General features: G+C 33.8%; 1 protein-coding gene across 1 annotated transcript in view; it reads left to right on the plus strand.

The window, feature by feature from the left end:
* The first annotated feature begins 2,925 nt into the window (after positions 1–2,925).
* The window catches only part of LOC108740461 (neurexin-3-like), a 117,919-nt gene continuing 100,966 nt past the window's right edge, over positions 2,926–19,878 (plus strand). Inside the window, exon 1 of the mRNA XM_018474789.1 lies at positions 2,926–3,861. Coding sequence (XP_018330291.1) covers positions 3,274–3,861 — 588 coding nt within the window. The 5' untranslated portion in view covers positions 2,926–3,273. The remainder of the gene's footprint in view (positions 3,862–19,878) is intronic.

A 19,878-nucleotide genomic window follows, 5' to 3' on the forward strand; every position in this document is an offset into this window, starting at 1 on the left:
GCTAGCCTAATGATACTACTTACAGTTTGTGTACCTATATTAGAATCGCAAGTACCATAACAAAATTTTAAAGACTACATATTCGTTTATATTTTCTACTTTCTTGATGACAAGATCAAATGGAATTCTGTGGAATTCAATCTAATGAAACAGTATAACTGAGCTTTTTAGACGTTTGATGTAGAATTTTGGGTTACAGTGCTTAATTGTTTGTTTACGTAAAAGATTTAGGTTCCGCATTTCGATTTTGAAATGTAATCCAATTTTTCATGTCAATCTACTCTGGTACGCATCAATTGATTTTATTGTTCAGTGTCAATAAATTTTCTAGCTACTGTGTTATATCGTGTGGATTGGTCATTTTCACTGTGACTCTCAAATTCGTTTCGATTAGAATCGTTAATAATAATTTGTAATGTGGAATGCATGATGTGACTAATGGAAACCGTTTCAACTTGTAGGTAAAACAAACGTACGTCGTATTTGTGCATCTGATTACGTCACATCAACTCATTTTGATCAGTATTTCCTATTGTACACAGAAAGGCAGATAATAAACAACAATACAGTAATAGATTTTATAACATCGATAATTTGTCGAGTCGCAAATGATAACTGAAATCAACTGCGACTCAGCAGTTACACCTCAAGATGCCGTCAGCAATGAACGGTGAAACGTTTGGAAAAGTAAAATTCCACGGACCACGGCCAAAAAGCCCGGATGAAAACACCGCATCAATAATAATTTAAACTATTTCTGGGCAGCCACACTCCAATAATTCATAAAAGGATTTTTAGGAATATGCCCTTTCATATCTAAGCGTAAAGTTGCATAAGTAAACCTAAAATAACCACAACCTAACTTTCAGGGGTTGCATAACCTTATAAAGAAAAAAGAAATGGTTCATTCTAGTAGCCCTTATTTGAAAATTATGAGTATTTGTTTTCTCTTTGATTATATTATTAAATCGAAAAGAATTCAGTACTTTGACGAGGCAATTTAGAAAGTGTTAGCAAAATATATTTTGTTGATTAGAAAATGTGTTTCCTTCTTTTTTTTGTTTTAATAGTAGATCTTTGTTGTTAAAATGCACAAACAATTAATTAATTAGAACTAAAAATTAGCCTCAGATAGGTACATGGATTTTGCTTTTCCAAGAATTTCGTCGTTCTTTGTTAACGACATCATCTTCTTAGCGGTGACTTGGCGGCTTTAAGCCTACTAATCATAACAACTAAAAGGGACCACAAGAAAATAGCCCGTTATCGATTTAGTGAATATAAGAAAACCAAATTAACAGTAAAACACTGAAATAATATAATAAATTTTATAGTTGAAATGTTATGACCATCATTTTGCTCTCCAAAAATTTAATTGGATTTATTAGAGGCATGAAGGTGATGTAAATATATAGTCGAAAACGAAACAGAAAAAAAAAATATTCCACTGACTCAATTATCAGGTGAAACAGAAAGACGAATGTAAAGGAAAAGTTGTTATTTATTATAGTATTCATGTTTTGGATAGAACTCCCCATAGAAAAATAATCGAAACATTTGCAGTATCAAAATTTATACGCTGACACTTGCAGTTTATTAGCACGATTTCTTGTAATCTTGTGGGATTTGCATTCTTAAAGAATTGTGTCTTTTATGCACATAGTTCGGTGATATATATTTAAAATTTTAATATTATCATATTAGTTTTGTTTTATCTAGTTTTGCCTATATTAACGCAGTGGCCGTTTTTGGAAGTTTAGCGAAGCACGTCTACTGAGTTTTCCTTAAGGATGTTTGGGAAGTACAATAGGAGACAACAGTACATAAAATTAGAAATTTGTGATTAATTAGTTTTTGCAGCATATCATGAGGTAAATAAATACTATCTATACTAAAAAAAAGTATACGGTTTGAGAGAAAATTTGGAATTTGACCAAAAACTTTGAATAAAATAAGAAATAACGAATAATATGGAACATTTTTAACTGACTTTTGGCAGTGAAAATGGCTTGATTTCAACAACAACAACAAAAAAATATTTAGTTTCAATCTCTACTTATTAATATGAGCGTAAAGCCTTTTAATATGTTTAAATAATAATTAAAACTTTAAAATTGCATTTATTTCAGACAATTATAAATATTATTATTATATTATCAAGTAAAAACGAGATTTTCAGCTAATTTTTCATTTTTTCCTCGATAACCATTTAGTGAATTTGAATAACCTTTTACTTTAAAGGGGTTCTCCAGAGTTCAGGTTACTTATTATAAAAGTTTGAAATTTCTGGTAGCTTTTTTTCTGTTAATAAAAATAAATTTAATCTGTTCGGTTAACGAATCTCCGTAAAATGACATGTAAAATAACAATTTTTTAAAATTTCAATAACTTTTTAACGGTTTAGTGAATCAATTTGTAATTCTTACAGGAGTTTTAGAATCGAATGAGGAACATTCTTCCAAATTTTTATTTGTCTCGTAGCATTTTGACATACCTCCCAAACATCCTTAAACGGTTCCACGCTGTTACCTCGGCTAAATTTATGTTTGGTGTTATTAAATCATAGTTTTGTCGTTTTGGTCAAGCGACTTTCATGGCGAATTGAAAGCACCGTCTGGCTCATGTTATTTATTGTTTAGTCTTAGCCGTTCAACTCAAAAATTACACAACGATTTATTTAGTGAATCCAATTATCTCGACGGTGGAGCGGCGTCTCGTCCTGTATTTTCTCCAAAAACCACTTTCGTAAACGCGTCTCTGTACTCGATGTACACACACATATACATATACATATTAACCCGTTGACCACATTTCAACGCGCGTCGAGTCGTCTGGCAGACCGCATATGTCCGCGCGTGCGCGACATGGTCGCGTCGCGACGCTTCACTCACGCGCATTTCCCAAACTCCGGGACGAGGTCGACGGCATAGTGGCGCAAACCCCCATGTTACGTCGATTCACTAGCTCATTAGACGTATCATTTATTAATGTTACTTTATAAAGTTCAGCTTATTCGTACAGCTTCATAAGTGTTAGATAATTGCAGTTGCTCATGATACCCTTTTGACTGATTCAAATGCGTTTCCGGTGATGTAATCGTCAACCAGTCTCGTGTCGCACGCGTATGGATTTCTTCTAATCCTTTAATATCGGCTTACGAATTTCTAGCGTTAGCAAGTCGGAGTGAAATTATGCGGTCGTGGAACAAGTGCATTTCCGTGATCTAGAACATGCCTGTTGGTGTAACATTAATAATTGTGTAGCGAATCGAAAATGCAGCGACTATTTCACTTGAGCTTCATATTTTGGTTAAGCGTTTGTTGGGGTTTTCTTTTGGACGGCACAACAAAATCGTTCGCGCAATTTCGTAAATGGGGCGGCGGATATAATGGTTCCTTGGAATTCGAATTTAAGACGGAACAACTCAACGGTCTTCTGTTGTATACGGACGATGGAGGAACTTACGATTTTTTCGTAATCAAGTTGTTCGAGGGAGCCCTGCAGCTGCGTTTCAATCTTGGTGGTGGTGCCCAAATTCTCACCGTCGGTAGTAATTTGAACGATGGCCATTGGCACAAGGTGCATCTGCAAAGGCAGGCCGAACGTACCGTTTTGACCGTTGACGGAACGTCCCATATGAGAACTTCCAGGGGCAAGGAGTTTGATTTTGGTAGATTCTCTACAAACTCCGACGTATTCGTTGGTGGTATGCCCATGTGGTACAACAACAAACTAACATTGCTTGCACTACCTAGCGTTATCTTCGAACCAAGATTCGTGGGGCACGTAAGAAACCTAATATATGCCGATACAGAAAATGGACCACCTAGGAGACAAGAGACAAGGCCAAAAGATCATAGGGTAAACACACTATTGTATTCGTCAATTTTTTTAGTATATGATGGTATAAATAAAAACTTGTAAGGCAAACAAAGTAGTGGACTGTAGGTACTCAAAATTGTCCTTTAATGATAATTCCATTATAAGCACAAAAGTTCTGTTAGATAATTAAATTGAATAACCGATGTCATATATATATACCATTTAAAAGCTGAGGCTGCTGTAGGTCGAGGAAGCCCTAATTTGTTTGAATTATACTCATTACTATCTAGGGCAGGTAATGTCAAAGACAAAATCTTTAATCAATAGATACCAATACGAAAATTGTTAGACCTCACCTAATACGCAAGAATTCTAAATAGTTCAAAAAAGGCGATCCTTGCTGTTTCAATTGATCCTAGGTGTATCTAGTATCACCGTTTGTGATTAATGGGTAAATCAGACAAATACAAACAATTGAAATTTCTAGCTGCGGATAATTTTCTCACAAATGGTAACGGTAAAAGAACAAGGGTTTTATACAAAAGACCTTCGGTCGTCCATAACTATGCTGTTGCTCAAAATATCAAAAGGATGAAACTGACCATAAGAAGGAACGACTTTTTCGGATAAAAGAGTTACCATGATTATAACCCGAAAGCATCTCCAAACTGGCATCAGTGAAACATTTTATAAAATTTTGTTAGAATCAAATTCAATACCAGAAAATTATTTTTCAGATGTTTATACGCAAAATAATGATCCGCACATTTGTTATTCATTAGTAAATCGCTTTTTGCGTAAATTCTGCATTTTTAATACATAAAGTCGGAATTTCTTTAACGTTCCTTGGGCATTGGTAATAAATCTCTAAATAGTTCGCTCGATAATTAGGCGATTCATTTATGGCGAAAGGCAATCGATAAAGTGTAAAGCAATGCGATTTAGGGTTACAATTTAGGAGGCCGTCATTCGAGTACAAAACTTAAGCTAACCCAGATCGCAGCGTTATTAGACGTCACAACGCATCGACATTATTCAATAATCGAAAATTTACTTGACACCTACTATGAGTCCTTTCCAACCTTCGACCGTCGCGTCGATCTCAAAGAATGGTCAGACCCATTGCGTGACGATTTTAATTTTCATTAGATATAATCCATATAAATGATTAAAATAATATTGTTAGTGTCAAAATAATTTCCAGGAAAAATTAAAATTGAGATGCTCTGTTGTTAAATGTAAATTTTTAGGGTATCCACATTTCAATAGCTAATGGAAACTGAAGTGAGACCTATAATTCATTGCAATTAGCATTTCTCTTTTCCATTGCGAATTCTTATGTGTCTTCCTTTCGTTTTTTTATAGACCAGTATTTTGTAATCAGTTACATGCTCATAAAAATTAAATTACTCGCATGGAAGCTATCATATCTATCATATATCGCGTTGTGTAAAAATATTACAGTAGTCTAGTTATTGAAAACGGAATTAATAAAACATTCAACCCAACTCTATTTATTACCAGTTAATACAATTTTAGCTGTTTATAACATTATTTCAATAAATTATGCGGTTTCATTTCTCGTCTGGGCCAGTTAAATACTCGGTACAGAAAAGTTAAAGGTAAAGTAAAGTAAAGTTTTTTAAACTTCTTACTACATTAAAGGTTTTTCCTGTCATCAGGTCGTCAGTCCTAAGACTGGTTGGACACGCACCTCCACTCTTTCCTACCCTGAGCTAAACTTCGCATTTCCCTAAAACTAGAACAACCTACATCCTTAACTATTTGCGAACAATGATCTAATCTAGGTCTATCTCCACCCCTCCTAACTCCCTTTTCTGCCTCTAATATGTCTTTGACTAGACCTTCTTGTCTGAGAAGGTGTCCTACCAACCTATCTCGCTTATTCCTTATTGACTTCCATAGAGTCCTCTGTTCTCCTACTCTTTCTAATACCTTTTCATTTCTAACTTTCTCTATCCACGGTATACTCATCATTCGCCTGTATACCACATTTCGAACGTTTTTAACCTTTTTTTTCCTCCAGAGTACCCGTACAGCGCCGCGCTCTAAACATATACCTTAAACAACCTTTTCCGAATTTATAAATTAACCTTTCGCGAACATTGAAATGACTTCTTTTATTGAGGGCTACTCGACCCTGCGGGATCCTTTGCTTTATATCCGTACTACTCCTTGCGTTCTAACTTATCTGACTTCCTAGATATCTAAAATCAGCCACTTCTTTTAATTTTTCATCTCCTATCTTTATATTCGCTTTTTCCCTACTTTTTCTTCCCTTGCATACAAGTATTTTTGTTTTACGTTTGTTTATTTTCATACAGTACTGTTTTGTCAATACCGCATCCATTTTATTTAAAGCTATCTTAAACTCCTTCTTGTTAGATGCTAATACTACTAGGTATATCGTCCTCAAATCTAAGCATACTAATCTTTTGCCCCTGTATATATATTTCTACATTTGTACTGTTTTAATGATGTTGATCGCGTCTTCGACTTCCTTCCTGATGATTACTTCTCTACATTGCAGCCCCAACTCTATAACTGCCTGTTGCTCTTTATAGAAAACTATCTAGTTTTTCCTGTAGGTAACATTAATATCACATTAAAAAGCTAATCTCATAATTAAGTAGTTAAGATGCTTAAAGCCTCCATCAAAATTCACTTTGTATTTGCTTTGTTTAGTAGATAAAAATCAAAACAATATGCGAAAAATAAATGTCGATCACAATGCATTGTGCCTTTTTAAGATCATGCACTGCGAAATACATTAATTTATTACGAGACCTTCAAGACTACAACATAATAGACTGAAAAGCAAGATTTGTTTTATTTGAGAAAGATGTTATTCATGAAACCATGTTGCTTTTCTTCAATCAGAAACTTACGTTATATTTGCTTCTTGAGCCGCCACCAGTGCAATATTATGTAATACAGTAATTTTAAATCTATCTGGTGGTGCTCAGTAGATAAATGTTAAATTAGCTTTAATTAAATGCAAAATACAGCTTTTCTTGTATCTCTTTTATCTTAATTTGGTTTACAGTTATTTTAGAGGAAAAGAATTCCACCATGTAATCAGTTCGAATACAGTAAATTGTCTGACCCATCAGTGAATATTTTGAGTCTTTGAACTTTTTCTTTACAGTGTGATTTATTTTACTGTATCTGAAAATATTTATTTAAGAAGAAACTCGAAAACAGTACCAGGGGCATACATAAATCGGGATAAGTTATTTTTATAGAACAGAAAGTAACGAAAAGGAGTAGTCATGGGAGAATGTGATACACATCTTTACTTTCCATTTGTTTGCTTCTTAAAATAAGGTCACGTCATGTCAATTTTGTTTCACACGTTTTGACGCGATGATGTGCTCCAGTTCTGTATTCATCTTTGACTTTTCTACTTTTCCTTCGAGGGACGTAACCCAATTTCTTTTTTATGATGTTGACATCAGGGTTTTAATCTATCATACAAACAATTGATGATCACAGTAATAATACTCTACATGTTCACTGATCACAGAAATGAAGAAAGCAAATGTAACATTTCGATTATCGTTTGTTCCGATCTTTTTTTTACATATTGTTCACGTTCAATAAAGTAAAATTACCTGTGGTTATTTTTCCGAAACTTCAACAGTAAATGTTTAACGAATTCTCTTTTTTTCTTCAACGTTTCTTTTACTGTGTCATCCCCAGTCTTGAATGTTCTCTTTACTCATTTTCTGCATCGAATAGCTTGAAATGTTTGCTATTATACACAAACCGCAGATTCTCCATTTAATTAATTCTTTACTTTTTTCTAGTTACTTCATAATAACACATGAATTTTTGTCTTCGTTTCTATAGATATACTGTTTTCGTTGAAGAAAAAAAAAACAAAGGTAGCTGCTGGGATGCATTTGAACTTTTTTTCACCTTTGGATCGAACTGTTTGTTATAGGTAACACATTACGTACAGGTTCCCAAATCACCAAGCAACAAACTCATGGGCGTACCCAGGGGAGGGTAGCTGCCCCCCCCCCCTGGATACCTCGCAGAAAATGTATAAACTCGCCTAATCACTAATCAAAGTTAAAACGGGGCCTTATATACTCATTTTTGAATAAAATAGTAGAAGTCGAATTAAATAATTAAAATAAAATAAAAATGCATAGTCGTATTTACTTTTATTTATTTAAGGATGTTTGGGAGGTACAATAGGAGACAAGAGTACATAAAATTAGAAATTCGTGATTAATTAGGTTTTGTAGCATATCATGAGGTTAATAAATACTATCTATACTAAAAAAAAGTACACGGTTTGAGAGAANATGATATAGGAATATATTAAAGTTGCTTTAAATAGTTTAACTCATAAATCCACTTAAAGTAATAATTTTTCGTTTTGTCTTGCGTATTTGGTCTTGGTCTTACATATTTGGTCGTTGTTTTAGTCTTGGTCTTGTTCATTCAGTCTTAGTTTTGGTCTTGGTTTTGGTCTTACTAGTATAAAGCCAATCTTGATTATAAAATTTTTAAATTTCTGGTAACTTTTTTTCTGTTAATAAAAATAAATTTAATCTGTTCGGTTAACGAATCTCCATAAAATGACGTGTAAAATTACAATTTTTTAAAATTTCAATAACTTTTTAACGGTTTAGTGAATCGATTTGCAATTTTCACAGGAGTTTTAGAATTGAATGAGGAACGTTCTTCCAAATTTTTATTTGTTTCGTAGCTTTTTGACATACCTCCCAAACATTCTTAACTACCTATAAAGCAGGATCATTTGCGGCTGTTTGCCCTACATATACCTAATGTATCATGTAGGTGCCTTTGTGTAGTGTGTATGACAAAACAGCCGCGGATGATCTGACCTAAAAAAATCTGATTTGCCCCCCTCTAGGGCAGAAGCTGGGTACGCCCATGAACAAACTGCAATTTAACTTTTCTCCAATTACTTAATTCCTTACTCTTTATTAGTTACTCCTTTAATTCTTCTGACGAATTTTATATCATAAGCTACATGTTTTACCTTGATCGTTCCCTACTTATTATTCAGAATTTGCTTTCATAAAAACACTTATTGATTTTTGTCGTTGAAAAAACTTAAATGAAGGTAACTGCTTCGATGCATTTCGAAATTTTTCTTAACTCTAGATCGAGGTATCTGTTATAGGTAAAAGATAACGTTCAGGTTCCTACAAAGAAAACATGCAATTCCATTCTATAAAATCGTTGATCACAAAATACACACCTGTCTTCTTCGTGTATGTCAATATAGAAAAATGAAACAGTATTCAACAACCAATAATGTTCTTGAAATGTATACTTGACGTAGTATTCGCTCAACCGAAAATGTATTTCATTTTTCTTTGAAATTCACCGATTCGAAGTATTCTTCTTTACGTATTAGACAGGGTTCACTGAACAGTATTCCTACAGGAAATTCTCCTGCTTACGCGCAACTTATTTTATTTGTTCCCAAGGAATCCCGATCACCAAACTGAATATTTCTCCCGCCAGTGCAAATCGCTCGCATTCAAACATACATAAATACATACATATGTATGTCCATTCTTTATTCTTATTGGATGGTATTCCAAATATCGATCGATTAAAATCGATAAGTCTTGGCACAGTAAGAAATGGTAATCCAGTTATTGAAGCGATTTGAAAAAATGCCAAATGTGCAGGAATCGACATCCAATTCGTCCCAGAAAATCGCAAAATCTTGTTAATAATAATAGAACTACGACATAGGTCGCAGGACAGCATTGTTTTTGTCTTAGCGATTCTTTATTGTTTATCTCTTGCAGTTTCATTCCAAACGAGGTGAAATGAGAGATTTGGATGCCCTAGATGGGAAAATAAGATTTGAAGGAAATGTCATGGCTACATAGGCGCGAAGGTTTCGGGCGTTTTCAATTAAAGATCTGTATTATAAGGATAACTATCGTATAATTAATAACTTTTTGTCTTTTCTTGATGCATGTTTATAGATTTTTATCTACAGTACGCTCTTTACAGATAGGTTGTACATGATTTTAGAAATATCATAACACTTATTTAGAAATTTTCTGTAATATTTTTAATACAGCTTCAGTAGTTGCCTTGGTGTTAAAAAACATTTCCTCATGTGAAAACCATGTTTGACTAAATGCTTTCACTGCAGATTATAAGTCTTATTTAGTCATAAAAAGAGTTTCATTTATAAACAATGAAACGAGAAATGCGGCGGATCTTCACCTACACACTAGTTAATGTTTCACGAAAACCTAGGACCCTACTTGTTAAACTGAATCAACGATAAAGCTTATTTTCGTTTTATGTCCCATAAACCAGAAGTCATAAATCGAAGAAATAACATTCTGCTGACTGTACATTTAATATTCCTAATTTTATTACTTAAAAATATACTTTGAGTAGGTTCTGTAGTACACCATTTTGTATTCCCAAATTCTAGTTATAATAAAATTAATCAAATGATGGGGATTTTTACTTATAATCTTATATTGGTAACATCTATAAATTAATGAGCAATCGTTCTAGTAAAATTTAGTCAACTCTCATGTTTACTAATTGTTTAGTAAATTCAAATATTAACCGAAAGATGTTTTGTTAAAACTGCAATAGGTACTTAGTTGAGCCTGTCTTCTCATGGTTACAATATTATTTTTAATTATTGGTATATTATCAGTCAATATTTGCAAATTATAACGTTATTAATATCACAATATCAGTTTCAACCTTTTTCCAAAACCAGAGCTTTAGCAAGGAATACCTCAATTAAATTTAGAAAGCATTAGCAAAATTTTGTCTTTTCAATATTTCTTTGTTAGTAAGTAATAAATGTACTACTTTTGGATGGATAATCAAATTTTGAGGTTATGATGTCCTAAGGAAACAATAACTTCCAATTAAGAATTGACTTGTTTCAGAATTTCCTTAAAAGTTCTTAATTACCCTCAATTTATTCCACAACGTCTGGATTACACCACTTATATTTAGTTTATGTCAAACGTTTAGCAAAAATACAAAATTTTATTCAATTTGATAACGTTCATTTTGAAATAAACAAGTCTAAATTCGTATCTGTTTGTGCTATATGTCGTCTCTTTATCGATGCTTTTTATCTGTTTGTCTTATTAAGTAACCTTGCGTTGTTTAACGCTTGCAGATGTTCTTCATAGAGTTGTTTACGATATTTTCATGAAGAAAATTGTTCAGATTTTGGCTCTAGCGTTGTTATTTAAAGGACTACGAAAAGATGATCTAATTATAGAATATTATTTTAAGTTCTACTTCTTCAGAATCTCCTTGTTTAGCTGCTTTACGTTGTGTCTGCTGTTCTGCACGAAATTCTACATCGATTACTACGTATAAACATGAAAGCTTTATTTTACGGACGAGCTGCTGGTGCGAAGTTAAAGCGAGCATATGATAAATCCTGTATTGATCCGGAAATGATTGAAATGTATAAGAGCGAACCTAAAAAGCATACAGATATAGTTAGCTTCAAATCTCATGAACACTCACATGCGCAATAAACGAACTTATTGCATTGCGAAGAAATTAATTCGGCCGTGAACCATATCACCTCAATATACAACCAGTGTCTTACTAGCTCAGCAGAAAGCAATTTAAAGAATACGTACACAACTGCTGATAGTTTCCAGGAAGTCTTTAGGAAATTTTGACTGCAAAATCACTTGCTACAGAATCATCTCAAGTCCTGGAGAGACTCTATAGGGTGACCATACTTGCAAGCATATCAAGCATTGCAGTCCTTAACAGCATGTGGAATTTTGGGATAACTTTTGAAATGAAATTTCTATATAAACGACGGGGTATTACGATTTTTTCTGTCACGAAAAAGCGTTACGGCCGCTATGAGGGGGTAGACGGTATATCACGTAGTGAAAGGTAGGTGGTGGCGGAGAGAGCGCAACGGCTGTATTAGATGGATACAATGCGCAGACGCGCGGAGAGCGGGAAGTCCGCTAGAGTCCCGGCGGCGTGTGCTGTGCTCAGCTGTTGTTTTATTTATTAAGTATCATATTTAAAAATGGAGACTCAGACTAAAAGTAAAATTACGATGTGTTTTATGAACTTCGAAGCTTCTGGTAGAAATTACCGTAGGTGAAAAGTGTCTGGCGGTGTTGATTATTAATTTTTAACAATATTTTGTGAAACATTATGTAAAAATCAACAATCAGATTTGATGTTTTTACGTATATTTAGCACCTAATATCTGTTGACCATCGGTTCAATTTAATAGCTATGAATTCCTTCAAAGTACATACTAGTACTACTTATCTCACCCACTTTGTTACTCAGTCAGTAATGTATAGCGACTACTGGATATTGGAGTGTTATTGTATACTCGTGAGAACCTAATTCGAAATTGTAATCTGCATCTGATGATATCAATAATTTACTAACCAAGAACTAATATAAGTAGTAGTTCCGTATTTATCTCAGCAAAGGTACCAAATGTCTGTTAGTTACGGAAAATATGTAGTAGGAAAACTTAAGAAAACGATTGATAACCGTGTTTTACTCGCTATAGCACTAAAACATTAAATAATAACATACGAGGGCATACTCGGTAATAATTTTCTCTTTATGTTGTTCATAAAGTGTGTTTTATTGAAATGACTTGATAAAGAAAGCGCTGATAAATAAAGTTAATGGTGTACTAAATAGAAGGGAACGTTGCATGAAAACTAAAAGGAGTCTTCGAAGGGATCCAGCTGCTTTATAACGCCAATAAAGTTTCTAATTAATTTTCTTATGAAGATTCAAGAACGTGCTCCGCTACATTAAACTAGTTCGGCTTTTAAAAGCTCCACCCAATATTAATTATAAGATCCAAAAGTTTTCCACTTTGCGCCAATTTTTCAGAAATAGTAACCGGAAAAAACTGAAAAGATAAAATGAATGAACTTCTACCGACAAAAGAGATATATCATCATCATCATCATTAGGTCGTCAATTCTAACTGACTGATAGGACACGCACCTCTACTCTTTTCCTATTATAATTTAATCTTCGCATTTACCTAAAACACATCCTGAACTTTTCATGAACAGTAATTTAATGTAGGTCTAGCTCTACTCCTCTTAACTTCTGTTTCTGCTTCCAATATGTCTTTGAGTAGCCCTCATGCCTGAGAAGGTGTCCTACTAACCTATCTCATCTATTTCCTGTTGACTTCCACAGCGTCCTCTGTTTTTTACTCTTTCTAATACCTGCTCTCTCTTAAACTTATCTATCCACGGTATTCTCATCGTTTACCTGTGACACAAAAAAAAACTTTTGGGTGTTTCATTCCCACCGGCCAGTAATGCTGATGGGCGGGCAGTCCCTTCGGACTACGCCGGAAGATAGGGCGGAAGGCCCTCTTCAGCCTTCTTTCAGGAATCGTGGGAATGGGTGGGTGGTGGTTCGGGTGAGAAACTTGAGGCGGACGAAATGAAGACAGAAGAGAATGAAAGATTATCTGTGGAATATTACTGGCCCCAGCATTTGCCTAAGTGATCCAAGGAAACCACAGAAAAACTTGGACCAAGGCAGACGGACCCGGAATCGAACCGGCGTCCTCCCAAATGCTAAGCAATGGTCTCAACCTTTAGGCCATGCCGCTCGGTCCTGTAACACCATATTTTAAACGCTTTTATCCTTTTTTTCCTCCGTGTCCACCGCCCGCGTTTCCCACCCCTACATCGCCAGACCCACACCTTTAACAATCTTCTTCGAATTTCTAAATTAACCTTTGGCGAGAATAGAATTAACTTCTTTTTTGATAAAGGCGACTCGACTCTGCGCTATCCTTTGTTTTAACTATATCTATACTGCTCCTTCCAGCCTGAATTATCTGACATCGCATCAACCAAAAATCAGCGACCACTATAAAATAAATATCTATATATTGTAAAACTATGATGAACCAAAAATGTTCAATAGCCACCCCTGGTTTAATTAGTACTTTCTCACTGAGCGGCATGTCCTAGGCCTAGGCTGTAGAGGGTTAAATCATATTGCTTAGCTTCTACATAATCAGCCAGAATTGTATACTTAAATGAAGGAAACTAAACTTTTCCTGGAAAATATTCTTGGATTTATTAACAAATTATGGCCAACGTTTCGCTCCAAGGTTGGGATCTTTATCAAGGCTATTTGCTTATTTCCAGATAGTTATAGCAAATCAGCATGACTGCTGCTGATTAAATTGATAATTAAAACAATTTGTTCTAAAAAATTCTTTATCTAACAGGCCTTGATAAAGTTCTCAACTTTGCAGCGAAACGTTGACTGTAATTTGCTAATAAATCCAAGATTATTTACCAGAAAAAATTCAAATTTTTCTTCGTAATGCCTAGCATTTGGGAGGACACCGGTTCAATTCCGAGTCCGTCCATTTTGAAGTTTTTCTGTGGTTTCCTTTTATCACTTAGTCAATGGGAGACAGAAATATTCCACAGATAATCTTTCAATCTCTTCTCCGTCTCATGTTTCTCACCCCAACTATTCCCACGATTTCTAAATTTTAGATAAAAGCGTCAGTTAAAACTCGTTTCATTAAAGTTTATAAAACTGTCGTCAGCTTTCCAATCTCACATTAACAATATTTTTTGTGTACTTTGAAGAGTATTGAAAATAGTAGGAAGTTCTATACCGGTAGAGTGAGTGAAAACGATCACCCATTGCACCCCCTAACTCGCTTCTGACTTGCTTCTAATAATAATTGATTGCTCGTTTTTTCCAATCGGAATGCTATTTGGTTATTTATATTATTACTAATAAATTGATTTACTAACCGAGCGATAAGGTGTTAGCTTGCAGTTTTAAACAAATAGTTTGGATGTCTATACTAAGTAACCCGAATAGGAAATTTTGGATAAATCGCCAGGTATAGCGTTAGACTTTGGAAAATGGTCGAAAATGTGGAAAACTACTTAAAATATCTAAGAAAGATATAATTGTACTGTATTATATGACAAAAAGGACCCCTTATAAATAATAGCCCTTTATACACTTAATTACTTTTAATATAATAAAAGCATGTAAAATAAAAGGAAAGTTAAAGTAAATATTTGATCCACTCTACTATTTTCTAAAGAACAAACGTATCATTTTTATAATAAACTGTAAAATTAAAATTCACATAATTAATTCTGCCGTTCCCATTGTTTTAAATTAACAAAGTTATTTTTCTGGAGGTGTAATCATTTCATTTTGCACAACATAACGTGAACCACATAATCGGATTACCTTCAGTGTCCCTGGTCACGTAAAATATTGCACATCCGGCCATGTACTACCTCAACAATTTAATTCATATGTTAATGCGCTATAAAAAAGTTCTTTTTTTAACCCCATGTCACGAACCGTACACATTTGTGGACGTGAAAATTGAAATTGTTTGGGATGGTATATACCACATTTGGGTAAAAAGTCTAGTTTAAAACACTCCCTCTACCCACTCGACTTCTGAAAAGTATGCAAATGTGTCTTGTTCATATTCAGAAGCTTCACATTTTCACAAAGTTAACAACTAAACGCAGTAATAAATTCATTCATTGTAAAAAGAAAACTGCAGATATTTAAAGTAGTATGTACATGCTTAGGTAGTTCCCGGGGCACAGCGTTCCTGTTTATGTCAGACAATTTTTTGTCACTAAAAATCGTAGGTGAATTAGTACAAAAATCATATTAGATAGTAATAGTATGATAAATTTCGCAGATAATCAATATTTTTATTCTAAATCATCTCCAAATAGGTACCTACTATTTTAAAAACCAATAAATTTTATTAAACCCATGTTTCTAAATAACTAAATGGGGTTTCTGTACCACATAGCTACCACATTGGCATTTTTTTTAAATAAAAAAGTATATTTAGCTATTGCGATCGACGGCCTACGTACGGACCTCATCATATGTGCCAAAGTCGTGCGAGTCATAGTAGTAAAGACGAAATTTATGGAATGTAATAATTTACGCTGATTGATATAACGTTAACTGTTTCTTGTTTAAAAATATACTCTGTAATATAGATCTATATCCAATATTTATTATCATTTACCGAAGTAATTATTATTACTAAACTTTTCAACTGCTAACATGTTTTGACTTGTAGAGCATTTATTTAGAAACTGGCGACCACCACTACCTTATTATTAAATCTCAAACCTTTAGAGTTCATTTGCTACTCGATTGAAATGCAAATTTCTATGTTCAGAATCGCAGGTATGAAGATTACCATCATTAAAATTTTGGTTGATGTTCTGAGATTTGTTTCTATAAGAAACACTTTATGAACCGTTAAACGAAAGCAGTATTAACCCAATTTAGAACTATTGCTCCGAGCTAACTCTTCTTCTTTATCTATTGAAGACCATTTAGCAAACTTTAATGACATTTGTATACTTACCATACTGCGAGAGGATTATTGTTGATGTTGTCAGATATTTAGTATTAGCAATTCATGCAATCTCTTCAATAGAACTGTAAATTTTAATGTAGGCACAGGCATATGCAACATAAAAAAGATGAGTGCTAATCGAAAATTACGTATTTGAAATCGAATATCAATTATGATACAATTATTGCAGTAAATGGATGTAAATTAAGTAGACTAGAATCACCAAAAATTAATAAAATCGAAAATATTGATTAAAATTCATTTTTAATCTATGGGCGCCTACGATTTCGTTCACATGAACTTTTCAATTTGTTCAGACTGTAATGTCAACATCATCACTATAACTTCAGAACCGCTTGAGAAATTAGGATACAACAAATGTCTGTACAAATATATGTATTCAGCAGTTATCGATAAAATTAATTGATATAGACAGACGGCAAGACAAACAAAAATTCTTTTATCGTCTTCACGATAGAGAGGGTTGCATGGCGTCGTTGCGGGAGTTTAAAGTCCTTCTATTTGCGCGATTGTACTGAAATCTTCGAAAGACATGTGTTATATTCCAAAATTGGAACAAAGACTTTTTAAAAAAGTTTATTAATACAAAGTACAAAGTATACTAGGTCTAGTCTTAAGCTAGAATAACTACTCTATTTTATGAACGGCTTTTATAAACTATACGCTGTAAATGCAATGTCAGCAAAAGATGTCTTTATTAATCACACTATATCTTGCCTTAACACATGTAGCCCCCGGTAAGACTGGGCTCACTCTTAAAGAGCTCCTACCAACTAAAACCCCTTTACCTAAGACCGCGTTTTAGAACCATCTGATTTAGTCTTCTTCAACCAACACTCAGGGTTAGGAAGAATCGTTTGAGTGTTTTACTCCAAAGGACAGGGTGGAAGACTCTCTCCGACTTTATATTTGAAAATGTGGAATTGGCGGGTACACGGAACGGAATGAAGACAGAAGGGAGTTGTGCGATACCACTGCTTCAGCGTTTGCCTAAATTATCCAAGGAAACAACTGATAAAATTTGCTTCAGGTGAAGCAGACCCTGAACCAAACCGGTGTTTTCCCGACTTCTTCTAATCTTCAAAATTACTTACTTCGGTCACACTTGGCGTTTTTGCAGGCGGTCATAAATCAATTTCACGAGTGAACTGTTATATACGAGTGTGGTTGGATGCCAGGGTTACCAAAGTGTAAAGATACAGAATACATGTACTTGTGCTGCTATATGTATAGGAATGTTTTGAATTCAATTTCCGGCTCATGGGAAGTTTGATAATAATATCGTTTATTTAGCAAGCATCTTAACCTAGCAATTTTGTAGTCACATTGATTATATTATCTTATCAAAGAGCTTTTTAGTCCATTACTAATTTAAAAAAAAAAATTGAGCATTTGTTTTTACAAAATGTTAATACTTTCCCATGGATTGTCAATTACAGATTGCCTTTTAAATTAAATCTTGCTTTTTTAATAATTAGATTCTTTCTTTTTGGGTTGAGTAGCACCTAGAATGACTTTGAAGCGATTTGAATCTGAAAAGGTTAATTAAACGGGGTAATTACCTTCAGAACGCTTCGTTGCTAAAAATTGATTCTCCATTGTTAACGAAAGGAAGTGCGAAGTGTTGAAAATTAATTTAAATTTTCATCAAGAAACGACGGCAACGCATTTTGAACGACTTCCTTTGTTGCCACCAGTCCTTACGTTTCAAGCTTCGGCAGTAATAAAATCGGAGACATCATTCAGCACTAGGCGTTGAATTAAGTGTAAATAGATAATAATTTGTCTATCAATGTCATAAGAAAATACTGATGGAATGGTTTCATTTTTCAAAAGAAAATTTTAATTTTATTTGTTTGATAGATATTTTGTATGGATATAAAGAAGGAGGTAAATGGAAATGTATTATTGAATAGCAGCTGTCCACGCGAACGCATCGCTCACTCGAGTAGGAGAGAGACAGATGTCGAACGCTGCCAAACGCGGAGGCCGATTGTGCCTCTTTGTCGCTCGTTCCGCGCTCTTGCTTGCACTTCAAGCCTTAAATAGAACGCCTCAGAGCGAGGTAACGCCGCATGAGTCATGTTTTTTCGTGCGTGCAGCCAGCTCCATCGAATTATAAGACGTTGTCACGTCAAAAAACAAATTCATGGCGGATTCATGTATCTAAACGTTTTTTTAAACAGAATTCTTCATTATAGGAATAGGACATAATAATAGGATGATTACCAGGCTACATAAATAAATAAATAATCTTCCATTGCGAGCAAAAGCCGTTCCCGGAATAATAAATCCATAAAATGCAGGAAACCTTTTGTTGTTTATTTATGAAATAAAACTTCACATTTTCCAGAAGTTAATGCATTTCTTGAAACTAATTATGAATGTTTGCATGACAAAACAAACAACATCGATCTTGTTTTCCAATTAAAAAAAATTGTACGGTCGTATTTCAAAGAAAAATATTTAAAATTTAATAATTTTATAGATAACGAGCAATTTAATTGAGTAATCATGGTTCGTTAAGTGTTATTTGTTAATCAGTCTATGAAACAAACAATAGATACAAACATTTCCCAAAATGTAAACGTGAATACATTTTTCATTTGATTGTCGATTTTAACCTACTGATATTTCGTAATGTTTTTCATTTAATTTTATTTAAACACTTTTGTATAATTTTTCTGTCATATGTAACTAATACAATATTAGGTATAATAAAACAATGTCAATTTGAAAAGGTTCGTAATAGATGCTATCATTATTTTGTTGGAGACTCTTCTTTAACGCGTGGGTTTAGCTACTAAAACCCCTCTACGTCAGGCCGTTATAGAATCAATTAAAATCTTCTTCAGCCAATTGATGTTCAGAGTTTTATGTGATTGTATTAAAAATGCGTTTGGGTGTGTGTGTGTGGGGGGGAGGTTACTTTAAGGAGTTGGGAAGGTTATCCAGGTAATTGAGGTATTCGTCAGGGAGGTCGGGGATTGTTAGGTCAATTAGCGACCGTATAAATAGTGGAATCAATAATAATCAAGGTCACGAAGAAGGGTGGTGAGGCGGCTTCCTATCTTCACTTACCCTTCCATTTTCCACTTTTATATTATTTTAAATTCAATTCAATTATTGTTGGAGTAAACAAATTGTCTTTATCTATTGGCTAACATGAAATTATTAAATAAATTGTTGACTAAGTTATTCTAAATTATATAAAATCATTTTTAATATTGCACAAAAGTAATTGTAGTTGTAAATGTACAACATATAAAATTCGTTTCATTATTATAGTATTGTTATGGCACGTTTGAGACACGCATGCGTGAGCTGTGTAGCCAGTCGTTCCGTACCCTTTTCTTAACGTACGTAGGATACCGAGCCGTTATTACATTTCATATTTGGCGACCTACGTAAACACTGTATGAATTGCTACTGAGTATGTGCATACTTACACCTACTTACACAAACAAAAGAAAATTAAATTTATTTTAATTTTAGAACTTTCATTTCGCCTACGTATAAAGGTATTTTTTTTTAACCCAGTAAAGCTAATATCAGCAGAAATGTTCATGAATAATTTCAAAGAAACCTTGTTTAAGAAT

This window comes from Agrilus planipennis, unplaced genomic scaffold (assembly GCF_000699045.2).
Source record: "Agrilus planipennis isolate EAB-ADULT unplaced genomic scaffold, Apla_2.0 scaffold57, whole genome shotgun sequence".
Lineage (NCBI taxonomy): Eukaryota > Metazoa > Arthropoda > Insecta > Coleoptera > Buprestidae > Agrilus > Agrilus planipennis.